At 42.7% G+C, this 20,091-nt stretch overlaps 1 protein-coding gene across 1 annotated transcript in view; it reads left to right on the top strand.

Annotated features, from left to right (window-relative positions):
• KLF13 (KLF transcription factor 13) overlaps positions 1–6,237 on the top strand; it is a 47,314-nt gene extending 41,077 nt beyond the window's left edge. The window contains exon 2 of the mRNA XM_050966266.1: positions 4,889–6,237. Coding sequence (XP_050822223.1) covers positions 4,889–5,181 — 293 coding nt within the window. The 3' untranslated portion in view covers positions 5,182–6,237. The remainder of the gene's footprint in view (positions 1–4,888) is intronic.
• Positions 6,238–20,091: the final 13,854 nt, after the last annotated feature.

Here is a 20,091-nt window from a genome sequence, read left to right as displayed (position 1 = left end):
ACACAAAACCACTTCTCTTTTGTGTGTGAGAGGAGGAGACTGATGGCAGCCTGAGAATTTCCATATGTGGTTTTGGAGGAAGTACTGCAGCTAGGACTCACCTTAATTAATACCCAAAGGCAGCTTTGCTCCTGCTCTCATGCTGATGTTTATAAAGAGTAATGAGTTTGGTTTCTTTACATTAGGCATCCAGGGCTCCTTCACTGTGGAGTTTTTCTTTAAGGAGGACTTACCCCAGAGTTGGGAAGCATTTTAGAAAACTAACAATCCCTAGAAGCAACCCTGTCTGCCAGTCATGGTTGGGAAAGGTGACTCCACCAGGCCAAGAAACTTTGGGGGAACTACAGAAAGAAAAATAGTCAAACTTTGACATGACCAGGGAGGACTGAAATGCGGGTGAGGAAGGTTGAACTGGAAGGAGGGGGAAAAGGGGGCATGGAAAGAAAGAGTACAGGGTCTGGTGGAGGAAGATCCTCTCCTCCTGTACCCTCAGGAATATTCAAGCGTCACCGTTTGTATTGCTCTAATGCCCATCATCCTCACTATAATTGTTGTCATGCACCTCTATTAGCTCAGGCTGGCCATGTGGACAGATGTCATATTCTGGCCCATAATGATTGGCTCTCTATGAGTGCACGATGGGCCAGGTACTAGTCTACTTCTAAGCTCCAGGACCTGGGGTCTCTTCTACCCAGAGAGACTCCGTGCTGGTCCATGCAGCTGGCTGAAGGGAGGTGGGGAGGAAGGGAACAAAGAGTGAATACAGCATCCTTTCCAAATGTGGAGCAGCAGCTATGCTAGCATTCCAGGGCTGCTAGAGGCATTGTGCCTGCTGCATGGTACTAAACACTGGACATAGAAAATAGCATCTGATCGTGAGCTAGTTGATCAATAGGTGAGATACCATTTTGTTTTTTCTTCATGGTCAGGCATTTCCCTTCACTATTTAAAAGCAGCCATTGAGTGGAGAAAGTCTCCCCTGCCAACAGCATTTGCTGATTCTGGTTGTTATGAAAACACACACTAAGAAAATTTAGTCTGGGTGATAAAGAGATCAGAAGCTTCCTACAGGCCCAGCAAGAGCAATACTGAAACAGAAAACACGCCCTTCCTCTTACACACGCACATGAAAGGCAGAGCTAATGGAAATGTTAAAGCGTATCTATCATAGTAAAACATGTGCAGTGTACTCAGAGGGAAAGCAAAAAGAAAAATTAGACAGGAGACAACTTAGAATATTTCACAGGGTCATGCAAGAATTAAACAGAAAATGAATGTGTCCCTTGCTCCCCAATGTGGCAGTGGCTGGGAAAACATGCTTCTAGCACAGGGGTCTCAAACTCAAGTGACCAGGAGGCCACATGAGGACTAATACATTGGCTCAAGGGCTGCATTACTGACACCACCCCCCCCCGGCCACCCTCAGCCTCACCCCCACTCCACCCCTTCCATGAGGCCACATCCCTGTCCCGCCTCTTCCTACCCCTTCCCTGCCCCCCTTCCAACCCTTTCCCCGAAAGCCCCACCCTAACTCCACCCCCTCCCTGCCCCCAGGGGGTGAAGGAGGGATGAGGGGTGTGGCAGGAGGTCAGGGCTGGGGGTCGGGTGCAGGAGGGGTGCAGCAGGGAGCTCAAGGCAGGGAGTTGGTGGGGGGTGCAGGAGGGGTGAGTGGTGCGGCAAGTGGTCAGGGCAGGGGAGCAGGGTGCAGGAGCGGTGTGGCAGGGGGCTCAGGAGGGGTGCGGGGTGTGGCAGTGGGTTCAGGGCAGGGGGTCAGGTGCAGGGAAGGGGGTCGGGGTTCAGGAGGGGTGTGGGGTGCAGCAGGGGGCTCAGGGCAGGGGGTCAGGGAAGGGAACTGGGGTACAGGAGGGGGTTCAGGGCAGGGGGTCAGGTGCAGGGTGTGGCAGGTGGCTCAGGGAAGGGGGTTGGGGTGCAGGAGGGGTGCGGGGTGCAGAAGGGGGCTCGGTGCAGGGTACAGCAGGGGGCTCAGGGCAATGGGTTGGGGTGCCAGAGGGGTGTGGCAGTGGGTCAGGGTGCAGGGTGAGGCAAGGGGCTCAAGGCAGGGGGTTCGACTGCAGGAGGGGCTCGGGGGGGTGGGCTCCGGCCCTGCCCCCATGCTGCTCTGGGAAGTGGCTGGAACGTGGAGGAGCAAGGGCACAGGGGGCGTGTGTTGCTGTTGCTTCAGGAACCACCCCCATCAGCTCCCATTGGCTGGAAACAGGGAACCACAGCCAATGGGAGCTGCTGGACGTGGTGCTTGAAGCAACATCAACACATGGCCCCTGTGCCTCTCTTCCCTCATGTTCTTTCTGCTTTCCAGAGTAGCACGGGGCAAGGCAAGCAGGCAGGGAGCCTGCCCTGCCTCCAGTGCACACCCAGCTGGAACCGCTCTAGGTAAAGGCTGGGGGGGGGCATGAGGAGCTCACGGGCCGCAGAAAACAACTTTGTGGGCCGCGTGTTTGAGACCCGTTCTAAGAGCATGGTGGCGGGGTGAGGGAGGGAAGGAATAATACATACCTTGCATCACTGAAATGTACTACTCTTGCCCGATTCAAGGAGTGGGGGTTTTATGGTATTTGCATCTAGCACTCATCAGCTAACATGGGTCAATCTCACACAGGGCCCTTGAGTTGTGGAATTAAGAGAAAAATGAGGGGTCACTAGTAGATTCCTTCCCCACTCCCAAAATGGAAAATAAAGCGATGCTCAGATGTCATAATGTTGCCTGTGGATTTGCTGAAACTGGGTCATACAGCAGAGCTGGCTAGTTTTGTGATATATGGAGAGGAGAATTAGAAAGAGGATGTGTGTTTGGGGGTTGAATATCATCTAAGCTTTGTTCGCCATCAGAGCTACATGCATATGCTGGCTGGGTGCTCCTTTTAACATAACCGCTTATATTTAGGGCAGAGTTTCACACTTTTCTGTTCTTGTACATCTTGCTTTATTAGCATTTCAGTGTCTGCACCAGTGGTGCCTGCAGCCTTATGCACGCTACACACAGCGTGTATCATAGCTAGCAGGGTTGCCAGAGGGTAACAGTGATGGTGGAAAAAGGGGCAGTTCCCCCCAAGTCCCTTGTTGGAGAGGGGCCCCAGAATAGTGTTGGGACCTGGCACCTGGGTATCACAGCACCACTCAGGTTTGGCATGTCCAGAGGTGGGGGCAGCCAAACGTGAGTGGTACTGTGATCCCTGTGTGCTAGTTTGCAACACCACTCACTCAAATTTTGCCCATCTGCTCCTCTGTCTCCATCAACGGAGGAGCGGATGAGCCAAACCTCAGGGGCACTGCGATCCTGTGTGCCAGGTCACAATGTCTGAAGAAAGGTGCCAACCTCAGCTCTGCAACCCAGTGGGGGGCTGAGCATGTCGCAGACTCAGCAGGCAAGGTGCTGGGACCCAGAGCTGCAGTGGGCATGATCCCACTGGGGTTGGTGGTGATATTAAATCTCCCCAGCTCAATACTATATGAAAAAAAAGTGTGTGTGTGTGTGTAGGGGGGCCTAGCATGTACCTCCTTCTTTTGTAGTCTGAGTTGATTAAAAATCCAGAGATACTGTCACAGGAACAAATGTGAGCTTGATGTAATTGAGAAGGTGAAAAACGTATATGCTTACCAGACAACATAGACCTGGTGGTCATGAAACATGGAGTATGTGCTTTGTTTATTATTTAAATGCTGAAGCATTTGGTATCTCCTGCTGCCATGGAGGCACCCCCATGATTTCAGCTCACCTTTGCTTTCACCCATTAAGGGAACAAGTTTTCAGCTCCGTCTGCAGAAGATGAAGCATGCATCCTGATTAGCATCAACACGATCGTCGCTCCCTGTGCATGGGAGATATAATCCTATTCTCGCTAATCAGAGGTGCCTCTTAAAATCCCATGAGGGGCCATTTATCAGTACTCTTATTTGGCCTGTTATCAGTGCTGCTGCCCCAGCAATATCAAAGATGCAGTACATCAAGACTGCCTGTCTTTTTAAGGGTATGTCTACACTGGGAACTAGGAGTATAATTACCAGCTCGTGTTAGACATTCTCATGCTAGGCATCCCGAGTACGACACCCCACTGAACCTCGTGTATATGACACTTGCTGCTGCCCATGCTACTCTGTCTACAATGCTATTTTTAGCGCACTAGCTTGAGCAGAGCTAGGGCAAGTATGTTTAATGCAAACTGGGATTCACACCTGTAGTTGCTTCTGTAGAGGTAGCCTAAAGTGATGCTCTAGCTCAACCAGGAGTTAAGGGCCTGATGCAAAATTCGGTTAGTGAAATTCTATTGTCTATCTTCTGCAGGAGGTCAGACTAGATCATTATAATGATCCCTTATGGCCTTAGAATCTTGGAACAGAAAATTCATCTTCTGCAATATCCTTTCACTGGCTGCCTTTTTTCTATCACATCGAACATAAACTACCCGTCTTAAATCTCAAGGCTCTTCACGACCTATCACCACCCTCCCCATCATCTCTCGGTCACTATCAAAGTCAATCCTGCCTCTGACCATAACTCATAACTCTGGGGGTTCAGAGAATGCTGCGCAGATGCACAGGCAGTGCAGATATGATCAATAAAGGCCATAGTTATGTAGGGTGAGCTCCCACGGCTGTCCTTGCCTTCACTGAGAGTGGCAGGTGCTCTGCACCTCTGAAGATCAAACCATTCACTAGAGTCACTTGTTATTTGGAACTCCCAATAAATTTCAAATACAGCAGCAGCCTCTTCTACAACAAATAGACCTTTTATCTGCCTCCCTCTGGGAGGAATGACATCCACTCCATCCCCACCTCCCACATTTTTCGTCTTTCCTACAGAAACGCAAGAAACGTTGTGCTTGCATTGCTGGCGCTTGTAATTACAAAGACCATGTCATTCTTTTCGCAGGAGAGAGGCCTTTTGAATGCAGCTGGCAAGAATGCAACAAGAAATTTGCCCGCTCCGACGAACTGGCCCGGCACTACCGCACTCACACTGGAGAGAAGAAGTTCGGCTGCCCTCTCTGCGAGAAACGTTTCATGCGCAGCGACCACCTGACGAAGCACGCCCGTCGTCATGCCAACTTCCACCCCAGCATGCTCAAGAGGCGGAGCGGCAGCAGCTCCAGAACAGGGTCTGTCAGTGACTATAGCCGTTCTGATGCATCAAGCCCCACCATCAGCCCTGCCAGCTCCCCATAAACCTACCTGCACTGGATGTCAGCACTTTGCCTCAGACACTTATTGTGGAGTTGAATTTGTGTTGCACACAGTTTTAAAACTGTCGCTTATTTTGTTTTTTGTTTTTTTCAAATCAGTAAGTAGCTGCCTCTCACTGCCACTTCAAAACAAGAACTCTTCACCTCGCCAAACAGGTGGCTGGTCTAACCTCACGGACAGACGGATCTTAATGTCCCACTTAGTGGCTCCTGCTGCCTCAATATTTCATACGTTTTACAGCCATAAACAGATGTTCTTGATTGTTGTTTATATATATATAAAAAAACCAGAAAACCTTAAAAAAACCCATCTATAATTCACCTCAGGTGTCCGAGCAGTTTTGAGAGATCGGATTGCACAACACAAGCCTATATACAGTTACAATTCACTTGTGTTGGGATTTCTCTTCCCCCTCCCTCCTTTCTCAGGGATGGCTATTTATATTACACAGTAAGTACAATGAAGACATACCTTTGCCACAACCGTACTCGGTAAATATATTTGCACTCAGAAGCATTTTGTTAAGTTTTTTCACACGTGAGGAAAAAAGCAAAAACTAGTACTGGAAGTTAGTGCCAGGCTCTTCTATTGTTTGATTTCAGTTACATCCTACCTTTGGGGGGCCCACTTTTTCATGCAGCTGAAAAAGAGCTTTTGAGAGCAAGCAATCCCTTCATTTCTCACCACAGATGCTCCAAAAGCCAACTTCCTGTTGCAAAAATCTTCCTGTCCGAGTTGGATAAACTTTTCTTTTTAAAGCTAGATTAACTTCCAAGAAAGATTTCTAAATGAGATGCCTTAATCAAAGAATCTAAACACAAGGAAACACATTTACACTGGGTAACAGTTTTTCCAGCAAGGTGGTATGGAATTTTGGAGGCATTTTGTCTTCTATCTGTCTAAGTTACAAGCGCTCTCTGCACTGCCTATCAAATATGGGACCAATGAAATATTAAAGCAAACCACATTGACTTGAACAACTGCCCCCCATTTAAAAAAAAAAAAGCACAGAAAAAACCTTGTAGCTGAACCGATGCCCATCAAAACTTTTATCAAGGTACTTACCTACTGTACAGCTGGATGCTAACACAAAGAAATAGCTTAAGACAAAGTTTCTGTATACTGTTGCATCATAACTGTGGTCGCCGATAAAAAAGGAAACAAAAAACATGCATTTTTAAAAAAGTGTTACAAAAATGGTGTTTTAGCTCAAAAAATACTTCAGGCTTCTCTTTCACCTGTAGAGCAGCATTCTATAAAGCAAAGTCCCCTTCACCTATGAGACATTGTATATTAAAAAGGGGAGTTGTGATTTTTCTATCCATTTTTAATACTAGACCACTTTATCGGGTATATATCTGTGCTTTATAAATGGTGTATAATACAGCAAAGGACCATAATATTGTGATGTCACAGAGACCTCATTGTCAGAAAATATACTTTGTTTGGATTGGCTGGTTCAGATGGTGCATATTAAAAATTCAGGTGCTTTTGGTTTTGGATTTTTTTCACATTACTGTAAAGAATAAATGCAGTCAAGTGTAGCACAGTGAAAAGAAACTCAATACACCAAACCTGCTGTTTGATATAAAGTGAATGCCTCCACATTCCAAAGGAGTCTTGATCCATATCTTACTTGCTGCTTTGCATTGATCCAATTTTACTAGTTTTTTTTTAAATTTTGTACTGTATATTAACTGTGAGAGGCTATTACATTATAGATTTGTAAGTAGTTTCATAGGTACTTGCATACCAATTACATTGTTGATAATTCCAAGCGCTCTTTCAGTTGTATGATTGGTAACTACTTCAATACAGGTTAAAGTGCAGATATTTCAGTATTTTTGTGTAGATTTGTTTTAAACTTCACCTTTAAAAAAACAATTTTTTCTGTTGAATTGTAAAATCACATAAGGCTGGACAGTCTGGTTTCATATGATGGATGGAAAAAGCCTTTTGATAGAAGTCTGATTATTGTTTAACTTGTATGATGAGTTGCCTAAACACTGTTGGTTTAGAAAAAGCCATGTTCATTTACCTCCCTAGTTACAACTGTTGTAATCTCTTCTGATAAAATACACAACGTTAACATTTTAATACAATTCAGGTAGCAGGAATTCACTTTCCAATGGTTTTTGCAGCTCATAAGAGTGCTTTTGTGCTGTAGTTAGTAAAGGGTCAAAAAAAACAACTAGCTTAGAGAATTGTACAGGTCAGTTGTGCTTAGTGCACACACTTTATAAACAGTTCATTAAATGTAAAAATATTTCTCTCATCACGAATAAATCTTACTATAGGGATAATGATACAGAATACAAAACTCAAAACAAAGGATGATTACAAAGTACTCATCAAAAAAGTGATGGCCTTTATATGTGTTATGGCTTTAATCGGGTATGCTTTATCATCTCCAAAGAAAGCATTATTTTCTTCTTAGTTCTATTGCAGAATACAATTCCGTTCCACCCATTATAATACATGGTGACATTGATTTAAAACAGGTTCTTGACCTATCACTGAAGGCAAAATTCAAGTTTATCGGGTATACTATGAATTAAAGTAACTCATGTAAAGATATGGATTAGTTTATAAGCAAAATGCTTTGACAGTCTCAGTCTAGCTACAGCAAAAGTTTGTCCCTACTGCTCTAGCAGCACTGGAAGAGGATAGTAAAACGGTTCTGAATAACTCTTTCACCCAAACAACAAACTGTAGCTTTTATCTACCTGCTCCCAAAAATATTTGGATTCATTCTGTAACGTTAGATGGAAGCAAAAATATTGAATGCAAGCTGTTCTCAATGGAATTCACAACTCAACTAAATAATCTCATGAGAAAAGCCATGAGAACAATTTGATTCTCAAATTGGGGCAGTATCTGCATCAAACCTTCAAAACTTTTGAATTTCTTCCACCTCAGAGATAAAATTCTGTAGTTAATATTCAAATCTGTCATGTGTTAAGACCCTGGCTAGAGTTTCAAAACTGACATTAAATGCTTTCTACATTAGTGGCCATAAATATTATGAACATTTAGGTTCTTGTTAATGCCAATTTAATAGTGACCCACACTAGTGCATCTGTTAATGGATCAGCAAATTGATTCAGAGACACAATGACGAATCCCTTCCCCACAATCCAATCCATTGGTTGTTTTAGAACTGAATCTGAACAGCACCTCTCTCAAGACTCTCTTAGCTAAAGGGACAGTTTTGGTTTCTCCAGCATTTGTCCAGAAGCAGAAGCGGCAGCAATATTGTAAGAGTCTGTTCTCATTCCTCAGTTTTTGCAGACTCAAGTAGCCTAGACTGTTCAGATAAAGCATTTGAAATCTGGATGCTTATCCACACGGACCCCAAAGGCCAAACCTTTTGTTGTTTTATCCAACACTCTCACTTAAAAACTAGTCTCCCATTACTACACCCAAACTGCACATTCAGGATACACTGCTTTGGCTAGGTACAAATTCTGTCCACTCCTCCATGTCAAGTGCTTATTTCCTTCCTTCCTTCCAAGCACAGAGACCGAAGCACTCAGCTTATATGGCTGGTCCTGAATAATGAAATTGCCTTGAGATTTAAAATTTTTGTTTTTATTCGACAATAAATTATTAATAGCAGCAAACAATAAAACCTGTAGGATTTGTTTACAGTTGTCTCCAGCCCAGGTCCTAGCTCCTTTTGCTGTAGTTAAACTGAAGTGCCATGATGTATGACGAGCCTACAACATTGAAAATGATCGTTTTAGTTTTCTTGGAAATTGTAAAGATTGATGTGGTTCTCCATTAAACATCCATTAAAATAAACTGAAGTCTGATTGACTGTAAACTACACACAGTTTGATATAAACTCTGCTTTCTGTTTTATCAATATTAAGGAGTTAATTTTGTTGTTGAGCTGGAACCAGCACGATTTGAAGACAGTAATTTGTTCCCTCTCTGGGTTTCCACTCAGATACTTTTATATATACAAATTTATTCTAGTTACCAGAAAATTGCAGTATAAGCCATTGGACATAGTTTAACTTCCCTCTGTGCAAAACCCAAAGTGCATTATTGGCCATAAAACTTCAGTTTCCTGTCCTGCTTCCTGGAAAGGAATCCAGCATGGTAAGCTCTAGGCAGCTGAGCTGTGTCATATGAGGTGCCCCCACATCCTTAAAATCTGCAAACTAGTTGGCTCCTTGCTTTTATAGCATTTCTTTGTTTACATTGGGTAATAGTAAACTTATATATTTATAACAAAACAACAAAAGCCTATGTTTGATAGGAACACCTAATTTCTGTATAAGATGATGTGTTTTCTCTATGTACCCTACCTTCTTTACTGCATTATTACTTAAAATAAATTCTAGCCCTGCAAGATTCTGTACAGCTTTAAACCCTCATTACCTGTGTATCAGGAAGTTCAATGCTTTTTGTATGTTTGATATAGCCAGTATAGCATCAGGTATAGGAAATGGCCATGTGAGAGCTCATGAAGTCCTCATTCGATTTCACACCTGGCTTTGTCCAGTCAGAGTATCTGATGTGAGTTCTAAGTTTTGTACTGCGTGAATTGTGTTATGTTTTGAGGCATGCTTTATGAACAAAGAATAAGGAAAATAAGATTCTTTATATTTAAAGCTTGCCTTCTCATAGCCACTTGCGTTGCTAATTTCACCAACTGATGCCCTCAAACTGACTTTCTGATGCTCTGTTACTCGCATATGCCTCATGTTTGTGCGTATAGATGCTCATGTGTAGATTATGACAGTGAGCAGTATAATAGGTTTATATATTTTTAAGCGTTGGGGATGACTATATAGCCAGCAGGTGGAAGAGAACATAACTAAATAGTGCTTGTTTACCCCCAAAAGAATAACAAATATAGAGTGCAAAAAACAATACTTGAGGGAATGTTGATAGAGTAATGTTAGGTATCCATTATGTTATAACTAGTGATGAGTCTGACCCAAAATCCTAGAAACAAACATCCTGGGACTTTGGGAGAATTTGGATCTCCATCTGAACTTTGGGGTTTAGACCCATCTTTAGTTACAACTAGAGTTAGTTGTGTATGTACATTGTGTGTGTGTACACGCACACATAGTCATGTGCGGACACATATTTTATAGACATATTTTTCACTTTTGGTGAAATTTGATGTTACACACATCATTTTTACCTGGACAGTTTTATCAGCAGCATTTCAATGCTTTCCTGGGTCACTTTTTACCTTTCTAAATCACTACATTGAAGTATTACAGTTGTACAGTTACATGGTGATCTATTCTTGCTCTGCTGTAACTTTTTATGTATTTTGGACTGCATAGAGTATATATTATAACAATGTCTTAAGCAAAAAAAAATAAATAAAATGAAATTAAAAAAAATAAAATAATAAAAATAAAAATACCCAGTTGTAAAATACAATCTTAACTTGTATGCATGGTTAATAACATTTACATTTTAAAATAAAATTTGTAATTAAAAAAGATTTGTTATTTCTGTCATTTTCCTTTCCTTGGGCATTAGAGTAAAGATATTTATGCAACTGCTAGAAATTTTTTCTCCTAAACTGAAATAATTACTTTTCAGTTGGACAAAAAACAAGGGAAGGTTTATTATACATCTAAACAAAACAACCCACCCTAGTGGAAACAGAGATTTGCTTTCATTTACAGGTTTTTGAATGTTATAGATCTGATGAAATTAAACATAATATTACTGTAAAACTGAGTAAATTTAATATCAGCACAAACTCTATGCATGAGATTGATACATATATATGCTCTTTTTTGCCTTTTACTGGGATTTTATGCTTACTGAGTCAAATCCATAAGTCCTTATTGAAGATTTATGCTCCCAATAATCCCTTGGCTTCAGTTTTGTTGTTCCGTGCCTGCTGATAGTGGGGGGAGGGGCAGCAGAGTGAGGGCAGCTGGCTTCAGCCGTGTTACTGAGCATGATCAGTCTGTGAAGGGTAAGTGGTGATCAATAGCTTCAATGAGAGTGGTTAAAATTCAAATTTTAAGGCCTGATGCATTCAAGAGCTCTTCAATTCCGTGTCTGCTACCATCTTTCTGTGGCTTGGCCCTTGGGGCAAGAAAAGCTTTCCCAACTTGAGCTCGTGTAAGTCAAATAAGCAAGTGCACAGACATTTCCTATAGTTCATTAGCTTGAAAGTTCTTCTACAATGCCGAAGCCTTGAAATACACATTTTAAAAATATAGTTTCAGAAATTAATTAGCACCAACTATAGAGAAAACAGAAAAGCGCACATTAATGCTGAAAGGGAATGTAATGATTGTGAAATGTGCTGCATATGCAGCATTAGACAGCCAAGTGCATCCATTTCCCCTTACGTTTGAATAATGCAGGGATAGACAAATAGATTTTCTTCAAACTTGCAAGTAGGATGAAAAAACTCCAAATTCCCTTCTAAAGGTCATTTCTTGGGAAAGTTAGAAGCCACTGAAAATACAGGTTTAGAATAAAAGTGCTTCATTGACCATAAGTACTCAGTTGCTACCTCAATACTATAATGTTATATGCCTACACACCCAGACACCCACATGTTTAAATATATATGTTAATACATTCTAATTCACAGAAGAAACTGCTGTTGTCAGATTGATAAATGTATGAGGTTTCTGCCTTGCCTATGACTCAACACTTTACCATTAAATGTTTATAACCTTGGCAGATATCTATCTGCCCAGAAGATCATAGATCATGTTGCTGGATCTATAGTGGGATTTTCCTAAGGTTACCTGCAATTGCATTTGTAAGTGTCAGAATACTCCTCCTTAAGGTTCAGTCCTCCTGGTTTTCAAGGAAACAAACCCACAGTATATGTGCTAACTGATCACAGGAGACTAATTAGAACTACAAAAATATAAATGCAGTGTAGATAGAGACGTCAGAGAGAAAGGAGACTGAAGCAGAAAAAAAGATGGGAGAAATATGAAGGCCAAAAGGATCAGAAAGCCCAACCAACATTTGAGCAGGCCAAAAAGGTACAGCCTAGACCCACTGGGCTCAAAAATCTCAGGGCTGGCTAGCTGGTATTTTCAAATACCAGACTGTGCTATTTGCTAACAGCAAGGTATAGAGCAAAAAAGCAGAGAGCTATATCATATGCCAATTAAACAGGGGAGGCAGATGTACCTAACTGCAGTGAGTTTGTGGCAATGATTAGGGCATAAGCGTTGATATAGGGAAGGCATTAATGGGCTTCCAGACATGGGAGGGGAATCTGGCTGTCAAACATTTGAGAGGCAGGCTGCAGCAGGAGAGGTCCAGGGAGCATGAGAATGAGAGAGAAAGAGAGAACATTTGTCGGGAGTCAGGATAGTGCTTTGGGCAACTCACTGAACAGACTAAATAAGTCTAGGAAGAGACTCCAGTGTGGGATTTCAGATGGGAAAAGGCCCTTAAGGCCTATAAGTGAAGTACTGCTAGAGAGGCCTAAATAACAACCTGCTAATTACTCTACATACTCAAAGAGAAAAACACTCTAAAATGTAATTGTTGTCTCATCATATTGTAAATAAAAGATCAACCTGCCTTACTGACTGGCGACGGCAGGAGGCAAATTTATTCTTTTGACTACCACTGGCTGGAGTGAAGATTCATCTGACAAGAGGGAGCTGCTATTAGAGCTGGGCTAAGAGAAGCCCTTACTGTGGTTCTGCTGCTGGCAGTGCTAACATTTGCTCTCTTTGTGTCAATGAATAAACTTTACTGACTGAGCAAGAGTGGGCCTGAGCCTGCCAGCCGGGCTGAGGCAAACTCACAGGCAGGCCAAAACGCAACAAAGCCAGAAGCAATTGTTCTCCAGCTCAGTGGGTGTGTTACAGGCCCTCAGGCAGCACCTAAATTCAGGATACTCTTCTTTTGCACTTTGTGTGCATTTCTTTATGGAAGCAAGCCTGCCACGCACAGACAGGAGGGAAACGAATGCCATGCTGTCTCTACTGCATGTACTGCACGAACTGCTTAACCTCTCTGTGGGATTGCATGTACCTCAGAAAAAATAAGGCTGGGTGACAATGGGTAGAAATAGCAATCAAGAGAGATTTGAAAGGGGTGATGTGGTGGGGAGGAAGATGGCTCCGATACGGACACTTTGCATAGACTGGAGGGTACAGCGTGTCATTCCTCAGTAAATGGGTTCCTGTGTCTTTAAGAAGTGACTGTTTGCATTTTCCCAGGCTCTCTTATTGCAAAGCTAACTCACTGAGTGAGTCATTTCTGAAAGATCCTGGAGACAAAATAGATACAAACCATAACAAAACACAACAGCAACGGAAAGAGAGGCACTCCTCCCCTCCCCCCGCCCTTTATACCAACAATCCAAACATACCAAAACCTTCCCAGTGGAGGAGAAACAAGAAACAGACAAACAACTATTTTGCTATCTCCTGAGTCTTTTTGGGGCATGAAGATTGTACCTACTCATTGCCACATACAATAAATGTCGACGAGAGTTTGCTAGCTTTTATTTCAAAACATCGAAGGCTCTGGATTTTCCCCTCAGACTTTGTTTTTCCCTTAGCAAGTCAGATGGATATTTGGAAATCCCACTCATTTGCCACAATACTCCTACCCTCTTCCTTTCTCCCTCCACTCCCCTGGCTGCCTGCAACCTCACTTTAATATCCTGTATTTAAGAGCCTGCCTCTCAGTCACCATCTATAGCCAAGGGGGATGGGATGGGCACTCCCTTCAGTGCCCAGACTCAAAACCATAATTAAACCAAGTTTCCTATGCCAAAATGCTGAATCACCATAGATCAGGACCTGACACAGTATATTTTTCCTTCTTTGTGTTACATGTCCCCCCTTTTTAGGTAATAGTTGGAGATATACCAGTCTCCTGGGACTGGAAGAGACCTTGAAAGGTCATCAAGTCCAGCCCCCTGCCTTCACTAGCAGGACCAATTTTTGCCCTAGATCCTTAAGTGGCCCCCTCAAGGATTGAACTCACAACCCTGGGTTTAGCAGGCCAATGCTCAAACCACTGAGCTATCCCTCCCCACCATGATCGTTCCTCTACTGATAGCAACTTTGATCCCTCCAATGTTGTGGATAACTGAGGTACATGGACTTTATGCAGTAATGGAGAACTGGCATACATCCAAATCTTCTAGTCTCATAACAACAAAAGTCAGTCTTCAGTCATTTGCTAAATCATTGGTTCTCAAACTTTTTTTTCGTGGACCACATGAAAATTGCTGAGTGTCTCAGTGGATGACTGATCTTTCCAAATGATGTTTGTACCGTTAGCTATTTTAAAGCACTTTAGATAAAAGCGCTATATTAAAAAAACTTAATAATTAATTTTTTGTTCTACAAATAAAAGTACACAACTTATATTTTAATATCAGTAGTCTTACCTTTTTAATGCGATGGATTTGCCCTCTCCCCCGCCACGGCAGCCCCACGAGCAGGGGCTGGGAAGGAGGGCCGTCTCTCCCCAGCAGCCGCAGCCCTGGAGTGGGGGAAAGTCACCTCTTTCTCTGGTCACTGCAGCCCTGCACATCCCAAATTCCCCCCACCTCCTCTTCTCACTCACTGCCCCCTCCCACCAACCCCCTATTTCCCCCAATGCCACCACCTCACCTTACATGTGCATCTTCTCCAGGGTCCAGGCACCTAATGAGTGCAGTCAAGCCTGCATGGCTCCACTAATTAGGTGGGTGGCCCTTCATTCTCTTGTATGCAGCTGCCCAGTGCGTTCCTCAGAGGGAACTATCCACAGACCACCTGAATGGAGCTTGCAGACCACTGGTAGTCCATGGTCCACAGTTTGAGAACCTCTTTGCTAAATTATTAGATCCCTAATCTGCCTGCATAGAGCTAAGTCATTTGTACACACGGAGAGACAGGCAGGGGTCAATCAAGCTACTTTCCTGGAAGTGCAGAAATGGCCCCAACATGACTCAGTACCCAAGGGTGGACATAACCCTTGTGTCTTTTCTTTGGGACCAGATAATGGCATGATTTGTCCCTTAAGGCACTGCTGAACATTCTGTCTCAAAAGCAGATGTACTAAACAACTGCTACGGGAAGCAGGAGTAAACTGAAATCTCAGCAGACTCAGGGCATAGGAACCTTGTGGGACACAGGACTGGATGAACAACAGCATGCGGTGAATAAAACACGACTGGCTAGTGACTTCCCACTGAAAAACTCCACTGGATCCTTTTGGACTCCACCTATCCCCTTTTAGGAGAGATAATTAATGCAGAAGGGAAACAAGGAAGGAAATAAAGTTAAGTTCTAAGTCCGAGAAAGGAACATTTTTGTATTCTCTGCAAAATCACTATGATTAAGGAGAGCTGAAAAGGATAGATTACATTTCAGGAGCAAAAATATGCTACAAAACTGTAAAAATTGCATGTTATATTGTGTTTGCTAAGGGAGCTGAAGAGTTTCCACAAGACCGCACTTGACCACTTAACTGTTATTAAATATGAACTAAGCAAAGTCAGAAGAGCCATGTTGAAAATAAATCTAAGCTCTGTCTGATTTTGCACACTGCTCATCTGCAGTGCTACTGCTGGGGTACCTCATACGCTAATTCTGCACTCGGTAAGATTAGCTCTGACTTCCAGAACAGAAACTCCAGAACCATAAGGCAATTTATTCATCTGAGAATAAAGAATCCAAAAAACAAATGTAATCATCAACAAGGAATCCTTTTCAACCATATGCAAAATCCATCACAGAGCCTGGCTTCTCTGGGTGATGGAATTAAGCAATGAGAATGTTTAAATATATTTTTAAAATACCAAAAACAGAGCCTTAAAATAATCTGTCTGGGACTGAGGCCTATTGATAAAAATAGAAAAAAATTATTAAAGAAGTTGGGATTGAAGGGGAGGGATCTTTGTGGAAACCAAAGAAACTCTTGGACTGAGCAGTTAAAGCATGATGGATAGAATACTGCATGCTATGGTAATAGGATTAAACTGTTATTGTACTGATAATAATGGACTCGATTTATGCCTCTCAGCATGCCCCAAGGCCTTATGTTACATTTGGTATTATCAACATTAATGCAGACTTTGCTAGCAGAAGAGAAAAGGAGGAACCTGTATCTATATCCTCTGTGCCCTAACCCCACTTCTCTTCCATTTCTGTATTGATTTCCCAGGTCATGCTTTCATTCAGAGCACCAGCCTATTCACGGTAGGTGCTAGGTCCATCTCATTTGTCTACATAGCATCCATCACTATATAATTGAACAACTTCTGTCACCATGGAGAAGACACCATGAACCTCGTTAATAAGTTCCAAACCAAAACATCTTTAATTGCCTCTTACACAAATAAAGATTTTTCCAGAATAGGTATCACAACATTTTTACACTGATTCTAGTTTATAAATTCCAGACTTTACAGGAACAGTTGCAAGGATTATCAGATCAAATTGGAGAATGTCAGCGGTGTAATGTAAAACCCCTCTCTCATAAAAGATGTGATCATGCCCTATAAGCACATATGAAAAAAACACCTTTGAGAATAGTCAGGCTTCTTTTTGAAGAGTTGCATGATAATTCCATGTTTGAATTGGAACTGTCATTTACTGTATGCATGGCTGAGATCTGGAAAAAAAAGTGTGGCTAGGAAAAGTCTCTGGGAATTATTAAATGCAAAAAGTTTCCTACGTTTACATAATGATAAATGCTTGCCCGTGTCACTGGTTAGACAGACAGTACCTCTTTGCAAACCCTCTACTTCAGGATCTGTTTATTTCTAAGCATGCAGACAGATAATTGTATTAGTTGAAAGGGGTTATAAAACAACTGACGTAATAATTACATGCCATCTAATTTTCCCCCCTAATAAATAATGTTCTGGATTTTTTTTAAATTGCATCTGTATCCATAATGAGCTTTTGGAGCCATCAATCCAGGCCACAGTTAAATGACATATAGTATGATACAATACAGATGAGGTGAATGTCATTTGTATTTTCTATTTGGAGTCAATTGTCTTTGATAATAATATGTTAAACTTCAATTCTTCTGCAAACCTTTTAAATTCAGATTTTCAAGGTACCCCTATGAGGACTAATAAAATACTGGTTTCTGTGACAATTTCCTAACACAAATATTCAAAGGCAGAAATGCGATACAAGTTTACCAGTAAAGAGGTATAAGGTCCTCTCTGTTCAAAACCTGGTCAGATAAGGCAGTAACTAGAAAGCCATCAGATGATGGCTGATTTCAGTGGCCTATGGGAAATGAGTTTGGTGGGCTCAGTCCAATTCTCCGGTGACAGGCTGTCAAACCACTAAACCCACCACAATTGGCACCCCTTGTTGGATACCTCAACAGACAAGGTAGGGGCTGAATGAGCATAAAGATTGAACTAGAAACTCCCTTTTGTAGGTGTCCTTCCTCATGAGGGAATTGTGGGGGAAGTTTGCATGGCCACTGCCTGTGTTACACCTATTCTGTGTACAAAGAAAATGTCAGTCTCTCGGGCTGTCAAGATGAAGGACTGGTCTCTTTCAGGACAGACACCACCCTTACCCCTCCCAAACTTTAGACATCCTATGGCATTGACAGGGCACTGATGACCCCATATTCAATATTTCCTGTTCCAGTCAGGTCCACAATGTTGCACAAATGCATGGTAGGGGTCACTTCCATTTCAAAAACCAGCTGGAACCAGATCAGCAGGAGAGAGTATTAAAAATTAACACTAATGAAGTACCATTTTTTCAAGCTTCAGCAAAGGATTGGATCTGAATCTGCTTGATTTTTGGCAAAAGGTCAGGGAGGGGTTATTTTTCATAGTCACACATCTGTAATCTGAATTTGGGTCAGGAAACTTTTTTTGTTTTTTAAATTTTGTAATTTGTTGTGGAGTCAAAAACGTTGGTTAAACAAGAAAAATAAACATTTTTGAGGTGAATCTCTTACCAACACATCAAACCTCTGGATGTCCAAAGCATTCTATTTTCCTGGAACACAGCATGGAAGATGGAACATCAGACACAGTCCTTCACAACTGGATCAGACGCCAGGCTAATCTTGTGACTCTGCTTCAGTTCACATGAACAAATTACAAATTATCTTAGCATTACAAAGTGAGGCTTTGGGATTAACATTTTTGCATCCCAAACTATTATTAAAACTAATGTTATTGGACTTAACTTCAGTCCAACTTTAGCTTGAATGTAGATGGGCACAACTCTCACTGACTTCAGTAAAAGACAGAGCTGAAGTTGGTCCCTGGACTTTAAATCCGACTGTGATTTGCATGTATTATTTGTATTTATCTATCTGGCAAAGCTCTGTTCTGGGTGCACACAAACAATTTTATAGGAAATATATATACAAATTGCAGTGACATCAAGTAACCATATCCTCCTAACTCATCAAAATTTAGCACCATCAACATACTCTATCTGCAAGAACAAGAGAAAACTTGGCATCTGCCAGACCAAGGAAGGGGAAATAATTTCCAGAGTCAAGGACTCCTAGATGAAAACGTGTTGCTATGATTTAAACAAAGGATCTGTTAAATCAAGAGCCTCAGCAGATCTTGACCTCCTCAGTACTGTACCAAGAGATTGCTGCACTTCAACCCATTTTTGAATCCTGGCATCTGTTCCAAATATAGCTGTCTCATAAAAAGGTGAGCAAGTAATGTTTATGGATTAATGATTCATGTTAACTTTCACTATACTACCTTTGTTATAGCTTTTCCTGAGGCTAGTAGAGCTACAGCAAATAATTGTAATAGTACGCAAGAAAACACGTGAACTCACCCGGTTTGGGGATTTGTTGCAAACTCAAATCTCATTCTGTGGTTCTCTAAGGCTTATGAACGTTTCAGACAAACTTGGGCCCAGTTTCAAACACTGCTGGGCCTGACTGTGGAGAGTGAGGAACCCCAGTGGTCCAGCCTGTACTCCACTCTGGTCCCACAGCCCTCTGGGGATATCAGTTGGCAGCTCCTTCATGAAGCCGGGAGCATGGGTGCATACCTGATGTTGTTCACCCCCATCCCTGACACCTGTCCATTTTGTGGCATGAGGGAGACCATGGTGCATGTTTATGTAGAATGTGCCAGGTTGCAGTCCCTTTTCTGGCTCCTCCTGAACCTCCTGTTGAGGTTCTGGCTGCACTTTTCTCCACACCTTTTCATATATACACACCCTGTCCGTGGCCCCATGAAGTATGAAACCTCCTTGTTAATCTCCTCCTGGCACTGGCCAAAGTAGCTATCTATAACACCAGGAGGAGAATGCTGGACATTAAGATGCTTTGTGATTGTGCGGCCTATTTGTGTTCCTCCGTTGTCTCATGCATGTGGGCAGAGTTCCTCTGGGCGGCATCTCCTGGCTCCCTAGACAGCTGGGAGGAGCAGTGGATGCTGTCCAGAGTTTTCTGCTTGGTGTCCCTCTCTGGGTCCCTACTTTTGACCCTGTCACCTCCGCTCCTGGCTCTGCTCTTCCTTAGTTGTCCTCCATTTTCAGCTGAGTCTCAGGTCCAGTAGCTCCTCCCCAAAGGCTGGGGGAGGGGTCTTTAGATGTTGGGGGGGCTTCCACCTGCCTACCTCTCAGAATTTCAATAAGGCATTTACCACTCCCTTGAGACAGGTATTGTGGTGGAGGAGTGTCAGTTGCTTACATGACACTAAGCTACCCCCACGCCCTGGACAGGGGGCATGAGACAACATAGGTGGGCACGTTGTTCCCATTCTGGTTCCATGGAGATTCCCTAGTAAAGATGGGCCTATTTCATCATTTCCAGAGAACCTCTTCCCAGAAGCAACCATGGCTGGAAATGGACAGTGTGTGTGAGGTGGGTGGGGGGAAGGGTTAAAAACCTTAGCATGATTCTCAGCCCTGGCCTCATGTGGATCCCTGGGGATTTGTGGGGTTTGGG

This window comes from Gopherus flavomarginatus, chromosome 9 (genome assembly GCF_025201925.1).
Source record: "Gopherus flavomarginatus isolate rGopFla2 chromosome 9, rGopFla2.mat.asm, whole genome shotgun sequence".
Lineage (NCBI taxonomy): Eukaryota > Metazoa > Chordata > Testudines > Testudinidae > Gopherus > Gopherus flavomarginatus.
The sequence above is the reverse complement of the archived record's forward strand: the minus strand, read 5'-3'. Positions and strand labels throughout refer to the sequence as shown.